At 36.4% G+C, this 12,462-nt stretch overlaps 1 protein-coding gene across 1 annotated transcript in view; it reads right to left on the bottom strand.

Annotated features, from left to right (window-relative positions):
* Positions 1 to 12,462, bottom strand: part of LOC140152840 (dynein axonemal heavy chain 7-like) — an 83,992-nt gene that overhangs the window by 18,344 nt on the left and 53,186 nt on the right. The window contains 3 exon segments of the mRNA XM_072175361.1: positions 4,862 to 4,995; positions 5,539 to 5,884; positions 6,656 to 6,819. Coding sequence (XP_072031462.1) covers positions 4,862 to 4,995; positions 5,539 to 5,884; positions 6,656 to 6,819 — 644 coding nt within the window.

Genomic DNA, 12,462 nt, shown 5'->3' with positions numbered 1-12,462 from the left:
TACCTGTGACAAACCTTGCACAACTTTTCTGTACCTGCTCAATCTTTCTGATGTTGCGTTGTAAATAAGGGTCTCAGGATGTAGCAGCATACTCAATTATTGGGCTGATGAAGGTTTTGTAGCTGGTCCCATTGATCTTGTGTCTACAGTGGCCGATTTTTCTACTGAGGAAGGCTCTGGTGGAATTGGCTTTCTTTGCCACAGTGTCAACATGTATGTTGAAGTTCACCAGCTTCGAGTCGATGTGGACCCAAGACAGAGTCAACAAGCTCCAAGTCTCCAACCCGTGGCCATGGATGGTATATGAAGCCAGTATTGGTTTCCCGAGGGCTATACGGGAGGGTAATTGGCGACTCTACTTGGTATCACTGGAGCATCTTTGCAAGTTCTTCTCTGCCTATTCCAGGCTAGATTATGCTCAAAACATTCCAGAATTCATCGCACGCATGGATGCCATAAAACTGACCCAGAACTATGGCAAAGCTTTTTAAAGCAACTGCGAGTTTGCAGTTAATACCAGCAACCATATTCTATTCACACGAACTGGTGTTGATCTGGCAATGGAACACCTCAACATATCAACGAAAGGTCATCTCGAGAGAGCATCAATCTGGAAGAAGTAATTAGGATGCATATATCAACAAAGATCTTATGGCACCGGGTGGATTTTGTCATCCCACTACAGACAAGTGATAAAGCTTCTGGAAGATCTGGTGGCAAATGACACCTAAAGCTTCTGCACAGCCTACCGAGTTTGAAAAGAGATCGGGGACGATGCAGTTAAGAATTCGTTTTGTTTGTTTGTTTCTTTTATTTCTTCTTTAACTAGGGACACTTAATCAGTTGAAAACAGAATTAATCATCTGTTTTTCCTTGAGGCCCAGGAATTTTAAGACTTGCAAAGAGCTTGCAACATCCTTCGTCACACTCATTGACTCAAAGGCTTAAGGATATTGTCAAGTGCGAGTTGTATTTGACTACTCAAAGAAAGCAGCATAGAAGAAACATATTATTATATAACGGCGGAAAGGCAAGGTGAAGGGACAAAAAGACAAAAATGATGTTTCTCGCCAGCAGCAGCACAAAGGATTGGCTAACTCTCTACCTTTCCCATCGGCTCATCCACTACAGTAACGTCCATGTTATGACTGCAACACGGCAGGAGGTCAAGGCGAATTATGACTGTCAAACAATGTCAGCACACACGGAAGAGGCGGACACTCTTACCATGCTGTAGAAGTTGCGAGCAAGGGGATGAATGTCCACATTATATTCACAAGACACAGATATGCTACTTTTGTCTCTACGAACGTCGAAGAACACCACTACTTGGCAACAATTCTGCGCTAATCATAGGTACAAGTGAAAGACGACACAAAGTCTTTCTGCAGCCTATATATGACAAGCTTGGCCCACAGAAATCAGCCGTTTTGATCAACTGGCATGCTCTTACAGGCTGTAATACTACAGAACATATCCAAGGAAAGAGAAAGAAGGTACTATATGCTTTGCAACTTTCCTGAAGGCAAGCCCCACAATTTTGATAGCACTAGCTGGTCGTGGCGAAGGGGATCCCGTGAAGTTCTACATGGATGTGAAAAGTTTCTTTGCTCTCTTTTCTGCCCAAGTGAGTCCAGTTGATAAACTGCCACCGATTTAGGGAGCATGGATTGAACATTATACGCCGTGCCTATGTCCAGGGTAATATCTAGCGCTATAAGATATGGTATTGAACCCAACTCATCTTGAACATCTGACCATGGGGTGGTGGAGCCTACAAAGCAAGCTACTGACGGTTCTTTCTCAGGTCGCTCCAAATCCGGTCTGCAGCTCATCAGGTGTAACTGTGAGAAATCAAAGTGTTCGAGAAGGTGCCCCCGCATAGGAAACAATGTGATCTGTACCAAATTTGCAAGTGTGGTGGGGAAGGTGACAGCTGTATGAACTTTACAACACCAATGAATATGTTGATTGAATATGTTATCTTCATATTACATGCAAAAAAATTTAAAAACTTACAGAACCGACACGGGTACCTGATTTAATTTCAACCAAGCATTTCACTGTTTCGTAGTGAATGTGGATGTCGATGACGGCGTGCTGCCATTCATACTACAGTTCATTTATAAAAATATCAAACTCACTCGATAGTTTCGACCATAAGGTATATTCTAACCAAATTTAGACACCATCCGGTTATTTCCCTATAGTTACCATGCAATATTCATACATATTGGTCATGATGTCCATATTTGGCATTTGGCAAATACACATATTATGTGTGGCCTTCAGCACGTAAAATTGGGAAGCTATTTGGCATAACAAAGAGTTAGTTCCTGATACACCAGTGTGGAGCCAGGAAAGTGGTTATTTGCAGAGTGAATATACTATCAAATCACGGCGAGATGTAAATTGGGCGATGATGTCAGAGCTCATTAAAGTTTGTCACTCGGCGTATTGCAACATATTGTAATGCATGAAGCAGATACAGGAAAAGTTCTGATGCGAGTAAAAAATGTTCCAATCATAAATACATTGATATTATTGGAACCCTCATATGCCAAAACATATGGTTAGCCATCAAAAGCATCTTCATATGTCCATTGCTTCAAAAGTTATGGCATTTTACGTAAAAAAGTCTCAATTATGGCGGCCATCTTGGATTTTTACTAATTTTGAGTATTTTTAATGCTCTTATTTTGTTTCCAATGAATCGTTGACACCTTTATTATGAGTTTAGATGAAATATAATAATTATTGTATGAATTATTTGAATGAACAGTTGTGGTTAATTGGAATTGTTTTTAAAAATTGGCGGCCATTTTGAAATTCAAAATGGAGGTTCTAAATGTTAAGGGTACATGCCACAAAATAGCTTTCCATAGACTTTACGTGCAAAATAGGGGTCACGTTTTTAGGCTATAAGTCGAGTTACGCCTTACTTTGAAATATATATTTGATATCATCTTAATCAGAACAAAATTCTGCATAACATATCTGAAAATGACACCATATTTTAGGTCTACTTTTTGAGAAAAATAGCGCTATATAAAAAAGACCCGATTTTCCCGTGTTTACGTCCGACTGCTAACCGCGTTTTGACCTCGTGTGTTCATGCGCTCATCATCGTAAACATCACTCAAATTTTCGCGTTTTCTGTTCAAATTAGTAGAGATCACATTCACAAGTTCTAGCAAAACACGATTTGCAACACTAAAATTGTTAATATTGTACCGATTTTGCACATTTTTTATGCAAAGTTGGGACTATAGTCGTGATAAACTTTTACGGAAACCGCTTCACACGCTGGATTTAGTGGCATGCACCCTTGAAGAGGCTAAAACATCGCTTTTAGGCCTTGAAAATGATTTTGTTATCTTTTTCACTACATTTTGAATTAATTGTAAGAAATTTTGGGTTATTTTCTTTCATACTTTAGACAGGATGTCGATTTCAAGCACAAGCATGATAGCCGACAATTGCCATTTTTCGTCATTTTGATGCACATGAATGCACAATGGTTGCTGATTTGCTATTTTCATGAAGATATTAATTGATGTTAAGAGTAAACGTTCTTTAAACATCTTTTACAAGTGCATAACTTCAAAATTAAAACATTCTCAGTACCTGCAGAATATTTAAAAAGACAAGAAATGTCAATCAAGTAGGCCTACCCCCCTTCAGCGTCACTTTTAACCCGTTTTGTCCAAAAAGCAAATGTAATGAATGGCTATTTGAAATTAAATATTAATATAAATTAAACTTTGAATGTTATAACAATTTAAAATACTGGACAGTGGTATAAATAAAGCAAACTAGAAACTTAAATATCTTAAATCTAATATTTTATGTAATTTTATTAAAATTGAAGGCCAAAACTTGAGTTTAAATGAAAAAAAAATTGGTTAAAAAATAACAATGAAATTGAAAAACTTCTTTGTAATTTAAACACCAATAAAAAATGTTTTCAATATTTTGAAACTCTTCTTTATTCATATAAAAAGGTTTCAAACTTCTACCAAAATCGAACTTTTATTAAATTGGAAATAAAAGCAGGCCTATTCATGCAAACGCACATACAGCGAAAAACCTGGCGGCGCCCATGAACAGCGCTTGTTGATGTCCCTCCTCTTTTCTTCAAGCGTGCATTTTAAATAGATAAAGACGCCTTGAAAACGCATATGGAATTGCTCCTTAAAGGGTACATGCCACAAAATAGCTTTCCATAGACTTTACGTGCAAAATAGGGGTCACGTTTTTAGGCTATAAGTCGAAGTTACGTCTTACTTTGAAATATATATTTGATATCATCTTAATCAGAACAAAATTCTGCATAACATATCTGAAAATGACACCATATTTTAGGTCTACTTTTTGAGAAAAATAGCGCTATATAAAAAGACCCGATTTTCCCGTGTTTACGTCCGACTGCTAACCGCTGCTTTTGACCTCGTGTGTTCATGCGCTCATCATCGTAAACATCACTCAAATTTTCGCGTTTTCTGTTCAAATTAGTAGAGATCACATTCACAAGTTCTAGCAAAACACGATTTGCAACACTAAAATTGTTAATATTGTACCGATTTTGCACATTTTTTATGCAAAGTTGGGACTATAGTCGTGATAAACTTTTACCGGAAACCGCTTCACACGCGGATTTAGTGGCATGCACCCTTAATGAAAAAACTGGCAACCATTTTTTTCTTAATCAGTGGAGTTTCTAGATGTGTTTAAACATGGTTGCCAAGAATCTACCCAAAAATTTGACAAATATGAAAAATATCACGTAAGCCAATAGACTATTGAAACTTTACACCTGGGTTTTCATCGTGGATGGTCACATTTACACTTCATAGCTTACCGTTTGTTATCAGCACCCTGAATGATGAGAGCATTCTTCTCCTCTTCAAGTTCTGGTCTTTCCCTTGCAACTACAATACCCAGTAGCTGATCCTCTAGACCCTCAGGAGTGATCATGAAGTTGAGTAGTGTCACCTAAAAGAAGCAGCGGTTAATGGCAGATACACTTAATAGATTGTTTGCAGTATTTAAATCTCAATTAAGTACATTATACAAAGCATCCAATCAAATTAATGCAGCAACATAGTGCAGAACAAAATATTTATCACCACTTTTGCTGGTCCTATAAAGACTTCCAAACATAGGTATAATAATTAATATTTCATTGTATTTGTTTGTATTTAATTATGTGGTTTAAAAGGTATTACTTTCACACTAAAAGTACGGCATTTTCAGAAGGAGTTGTCTAATTTCCTTTTTAAAAAATCAATGTATGAAAAACACTTATCAAAGGTCCATTGGTTCATTGCTTCATGAAGATTAATACAGTTTATGAATATAAAATGGCAAACACACAGGTGCACTTTATGTATTTTGTGACTGGCATACCCGTACACATTTGTTACTTTACTCCACAGCATGAGTTGGGACTTTTATGATGTGCAATAACAAAAACATAATTTTCACCTATCACTAGTTGAGCAATTAGTATAGAACTGATGTATTAGAGTATCCTACCTTGACAGCAGTCTCTGGTAGATAATGAGGATTACGTAGCTTTGTGGTGATGTAGAACCTGAAATCATGCGAGTACTCAATAGTACTGTCACCTAACCTGATACAGATGGCACCGCCTTGTTTGAAAGTTTGCTTCAACAATAGGGGCTCTAGAATTGGATCCAACTCTTCATAGATATTCTCCAGCAGCACTGGGGTACCAAATTGGATGCAGTTCTCTAGCGTCCTGACAAAGTCTCCATCTGTGAGTTTGATGACGTGAAGATTATTGGCTTTCTCCATGTTTTTAACCCACTTGTTAGCTTGACCCTGAGGATCAATCATGAGTGGCCAACGGCGGGCATTGCTGGTGATAAAACACAAACAGTTATCTTTTAAGGACTCATTCAGTGATTTCACAGCTTACACAACACAATTTTTTCTTCCAAATTCACTTCTAATAAACACCCCCTTCAAAAATAGCATGCCCCAGAGACAATACAGAATATTTAGCTTCATGAAAGTAACTTTCCTCAGAGTTTCAGGTACGCAGATGGAGATCATCAAGCGCATAGAAGGTGGAGACTTCACCCCTTTTTTAAGTGCTGATCACCATCATCCAATGGTCACCTGTCTTGTTGTCATGAATGAAGGTCGCCCGATCAGCATGAGTGTTTATTATTTCGGCATTTATGTTCATATGTGACACAATCTGGTCCATGGGGCCAAAGGAGGCATTTTTGAAAATTGAGTTACTGTAATTATTACATTATACATACAATAGACTATCATTTACTGAAAACACCAAAGGTATAGCATACTTGGTTCTAAAGTTATGAAGATTTTTGATGTCTATTTTCTTATGTATTTTATTGTTTTTTACTCCATATTTTTACCTTTATCTCAGTTTCAAATTTGCAGCCTTTGGCCCCCATGGACCAGATCGTGTCACATATACTCTCCATGCACAGCACATTAGGAAATCGGCAAGTGGATAATGGGGTAAGTAGACTTCCAGTTGGACTTGCCAGACAGGGTAGTGAATTTTTTTTGGGGGGGGTTGAAATTTTGCAACTTTAGCCTAGTCAGGATCTCTCCTTGGTTGTGGAAAAAGAAACAGATGATACTGTTTCCTTACCTAATAATGATACCATTCTCAATAGAGAATCCATCCGTTGGTAGACCAGAAATATTCCAGGCTCTGATTTGTACTTGATCTCCTAGTGTACTGATAATAGAAAACTCTTGAGAGCTTGGAATTCCTTCATCTTGAACTTCCTTGAACCAAGCCTTCAATTGATCCTGAAAATAACAAGCACAAATTCAATAAGCTATACTATCACAAATGATGATATAGTGATGAGTAGAATGCATGACCAATGTTGAAAATCACCTGGTCATTCCCTACAAATTCATCTTATAAGCACATGAATGGGACATTATGATACCGTCAGGGTTAACACTCTTTTCGAGCCACTAAATCTTCAGTAGGAAAGGGGCACATACAATAACAGGTTTTTTTTTTTAAGAGTCACAAACCTTATTTATAATTTTTTTCTTTTTTGTGGCAGTGATGTCAACGTGTTGAGGCAGCAGCATGTAGGTGGCGTCTTTACTGCAAATTCTAGCAATTTGAAGCTGCACCCAATGAAATGCAAACTGACGCATCAGGGTGAAAATGGTATATAGTGGACAAGGGGCAGTCCACTTGAATTGCTTCTTTTCAGAGCCACTAAATCTTTAGGAGGAAAGGGGTACCCACTAATAGCTCTTTCACAGCCACCCTTTTTTTAGCAGATATGGGGTAACTTACTATATGGTAATGGGCAAGGCAGGGGCAGTCTACATGCAGATCTCCTAATGGTTTTGTCTTGAAGAAGTTGGAACTAATCCTGATGGAAGCTTAACAATTTTATATTTATACGCCAGCAAACCTGTTGACACCCTCGGTTTGTTTCATGGTTACCCATCGTAAGAGCCTATTGTGCAATTTACTTAACACCCTACTCTTTTCAACCCTGACTGTAACTCCTGGTACAGATAAGGTTTGCTGTACATGGGAGCAAAGGAATGAAGTATTCTCACATATCATTTACCCAATTGTAAATATAAATGGGTAAACCATTACCTAGTTACATTCTATGAATAACATACAACTGGAATCACATTTTGTTTTTGTGTTGAGTTACATGATTTTAGAAGAAGAATTACTTTCATTTGTTCAAAACTAAGGATCCATTGATAATAATACACACTAAAATACATTGAAGGTTGAACATCAATTTTATTACACTGATATACTATTATACATTATGTGATCATGTATTCTGTCTATTTTATCAAGTCATTTTTTCACTCCTACAAATATGCAGTTTATCCCCTCCCCTCCAACATCCTGTAACTAATGGCAACGACACACATAGAAGAGGAGTTTCATTTGCCTCATCACAGACAAGCATGTGCTGTATTGGCCTTACTATGAGAGTTTTAATAGCCTAGTACTGAATAAAAGTGTAAAGAAATAATCATCACATTAGCAACCTTTGCTCAACTGGCTTAAGGGAACTGGAATGAAGCGTTTTAGACAGCATTTTTGTGGGACATGAGAGCACATCAGACCTGTCGAATTGCATTCTGAATAATGAAGAATGTCTTTCTGATATCAAATAATTTTCATTTTATGAAATTCACGATATAATACAAATTTTATGACAAATTATTAAAATTTGATATTTTTCACATTTGGAGATATAACAGTCCTCGAAGTAAATTTTATAAATTTAATGATATAGTCTTAAAGTGTATGTAGCTTTCATATTAAAGATATGGATTTTTTTCCCAAAAAGACCTAATTTGTTTTGGTGTTTTGGGGAAAAAAATCCATATCTTCAATACGAAAGGTCAAAATTTTCAATTGATCGTCGGCTTTTCATCCCACCTACATACACTTTAGGTAGAAATCATCAGATTTATAAAGTTTACTTGAGTACTGTTAAATATCAAAAATATCAATTTTAATGATTTGCCATAAAATGTGTATTACATTGCGAATTTCAAAAAATCAAAATTATCAGAAAAAAAATCAGAAGGCCATTCTTCGTATTCAGAATGCAATTCGATATGTCTGATGTGCTCTAATGTCCCACAATAAATACTGTCCAAACGTTCATACCCCTTCCCTTAAGAGACACATGGAATACTAATTAACAAATACAATGGCAAAATTCTTAAATTTTTACATTTGCCAAAGTTGATAAAATCACATCACATTCACATAAATCAGGCAAGCAGTTATATTAATGGTCAAAGGCAGCATATGGGATGGGATTGGGACATTCTAAATGTTTCAGTTTGTTCCTTTGTCAAAGTCAACAATACGTTCAGATATCTGCCTAATTTCTTCACATCTCTGCACAAGTTTGCCTAAAGATTGATTCAACTATCTTATTAGTTTCATTCTTCTGAAGTTGTTGACGACACACAAGACACAAGTGTGAAAGATTTCGCTTGAGCACATTCTGCAGATGAATTTGAGTTTAATTTACAACAGTAGCTTAATGCATCCTGCTGCTGACCACCACACAGGATCCTTTTGTATGTAACACGAAAACTCTTAATCATCCATGCATACAGATATGGGTTAACACAAGACATTGTCCAGACACCCAAATTGGTGACTCTGTGAACCACTGCTGGAATGCTTCCATCTGAATCAAGGAGGACTGTGATACAATATGGCATCCAACATGATAAAAACACAGTGAATATTAGAACCAGTTTTGATGTCAGACGAAATTCCTCGCGGCTGAAAGACTTGTGTAATTTTACACGTCTGTTGCCACCTGGTCCCTGCTCATTGCTTATAGCGTGAACAGTATTGGCGTAAGAATGTCCCACTTTTCTGCTGCTTTTGTAAACAGCACAAAAAGTCAGACAGTAAAATATGGGAATGACGGCAGCAACAACAAACACACAGGATATAAACATGCAGAATGGATAAAGCCAGTCATTCCAGGTATAGTACACCAACGAGCAGTGGCGAATTTTCGGATTAAACCCCACTGTTCCGAAACCAATTTGTGGTGGAATCAAGACAGCAGGCAATTCAATAAGCAAGCAGATAACGACAGTGAGTCCCACATATGATGGACTGCATCTGGTCTGATAGACAAATTTTGGTTGAGTAATATTCACATAGCGATTACCAGCAATAAGCCCTAATGTGGTGACGGACATACCGAGGCATATGATAGTCACGTAACCAATAAATTCACAGCTCTCAGATTTGTATGGCCATGTACGACTATTCAATGTGAGTATGAAGAAGGGTATCAAAATAGCAGTGTTTATAAAATCTATCACTGCTAACACAACTATAAGGACATTTGGTACGGTTCGTAAAGATGTGTAAAGAACAACTGCAGCGATGACCATCAAATTCCCGAAAGTCCCTGCTACACAGATGAAACACAGATATGCAATTTCCACTGTTATCCACGCATCCCATTCAAATTCTGCTGGCAAGTTACTGGAACTGGAATTACTTATAGTTATAGTTTTAGATGTAGTGGTAGTATATGAAGGAAATAAACTCCAGTTGCCACCAGGCATGTTGTTAGTTTTGTAGTGGTCTTATATTCAACAAAGCATCTTTCGCATAGCTTTCAACCTGTCAAAACAGAAACATCAGTAGTAGTAGTTGAGACACCTCAAGAAAAACTCAAACCTATAATATTAGTCTTGATTGTACTCCTTCAAATAGCTTGTCTAATTCACATACTAGCAGAAACACTTCCATGTTTGAAAATATGCTGCCTGCACTGAAGAAAATTGAACAATTTGTGTGCTCTTTGTGTTATGTATTCACCTCTGCTTAGTCACATGCTGTGCAATTCCTATAACTTAGTTCAACCAAAACAAGAATATGTCTCCGGACTGGCAAAATAATACACTATAACCAAGATCAATCAAACTTTCATGACTGTGTGTCCAGTTGAACCATGGAGCTTTTGTAAGTAGCGCTTCAGTAATTAAGTGTTTCAATTAACATACTGCACACTAAGAACTTAACATCCTGGTTAATTCATATGGCATTAAACTGAGCATACATCCATGTCATAACATCTTCTAAGACTTAAAAAAACTACAAAACTGATGAGATGCCTTGGTGTATCTGGATTTAGAATTCAAAAGTCCTCCGACAAAGAGAGTTATCCATCACACACCCATGGCTTGATATAAACACCGCTCTTTCAAAAAACTACAGAACAGATTTATTATGTACATAGCAAAGTCCAGCCTGGTCATCAATAACCAACTATTAACTGCTCCAACAATTAATTCCACTGATAAGACTATATCTAGGGTCCAGGAGAATCCGTGTTATTCTTCCGCAAATTTTGTAATGATGCCGTAATTTTCCATGTTTGAAAAAGAAATGACCTTTTCTGTGTTTTTATACGCTGAAATTCTGTAATTAAGCACTCAAATGAACATGTTTTGCATCCATACACAAATGTAAGTCATACAATTCAAATTGCCTTTTGTAAACATAAAGGCAAACAATGTCACGACCAGGGACATTTATTAGAGTGAGGGGTGGTATAGGAGATGGTTGTTGTTTTTTAATCCATTTCTTACCTGTAATGACTTCATTGATAAAAAAATTGTCTTCCTTATCAATCATTTTTAATGGTAATACCAATGAGGGTATTAGATTTTCTTGAAATGAATAATAGTTTATCCGAAGAAATTTGCCAAAATAATTAAATTTGCATGATGCCAAATTCCGCAAATAACATGTCATTTTCCGCAACACAGATTTTCCCGGACACTAACTATAACTATTGTGTCGTTGAAGACACTCAAGTTTTGCTGAGCTACTCTTCTCTATGCAAACCAAATACAGGAAATCCTCAAGATTCTTTGTAAATACTGTGCAAAAGCCAATTTCTGGCAAGCATCTATTTGATCCTGTGATGAGCATCTCATCAGTCAAAGCCAAATAAATCCACACATGACGTAAAATGCTATTATGATGAAACAACAGAAAAAATAAAGCAAAGTATAAAACTTGGCTACAGTAAGCTGGACTGGGTTGAACTGGTCTGGACTGGTTAAGTTTGATGAGGTAACTATAGCAGCTAAGTAAACAGTGAATCACAGTTGTTTGCTAACAATCAATTACGGACTACTTCTACCAATTGCACTTTTTATCAAGTTTGTATGCTTTAGGGTCGTACATTTTTAGGCATTTTCAATTGGAATATATTTCTTAAAGAAAATGTTACAACTTATTGCTTTTAGAATGGGAAATGCAAAATTAATGTTCTGATGAAAGGCTAAAAAAGACATAAATATCATTTAAGTTCTTCTGAATTTATGCAAGTTATTCTTATCTTCTATTATTTTATTAATATTATAATTTTCAGGTGCAAGACATTTAAAATGATGAATTTGTAATCTTTATTTTTTTATTTATTTATTTTTGACAAAGTCCACATAACCACTGCAAGCAGTACTAATATTTGTGTAATTTTTGTTTGTTTTGGGGAACATGAAATCTAAACTGGGAGTGGAAAGCAAAATCTCATTAAAGATTGTTTAATATTTAACTTGAGAATTGAATCCCATTATATGAACTACACAGTAACCACATCATTCATTCATTCATTCATTCATTCATTTATTTATTTCCACAATTCACATAGAAATACAAAATACGCATTAAAATACCATCAAAGAATCATGGAGGAGATGGCCGAAAGGCCAGTAAGGCCAGAGGTAGCCATCCCTTTAACAGAAAAGTTACCAAACAGAAAATTCAACAGCAAATAATAAAATTAAAAACAACAAACAAACAAACAAGAAACAAAAAAACAAACTACAATGCTCGTCAATTAATCATATTTTGAAATTAAATGTCTTTTGTACACGTTCGGAAAT

The sequence above is a fragment of the Amphiura filiformis genome, chromosome 5 (assembly GCF_039555335.1).
Source record: "Amphiura filiformis chromosome 5, Afil_fr2py, whole genome shotgun sequence".
In the NCBI taxonomy this organism is placed as follows: domain Eukaryota; kingdom Metazoa; phylum Echinodermata; class Ophiuroidea; order Amphilepidida; family Amphiuridae; genus Amphiura; species Amphiura filiformis.
This window is presented reverse-complemented; position numbering and strand designations above follow the sequence as displayed.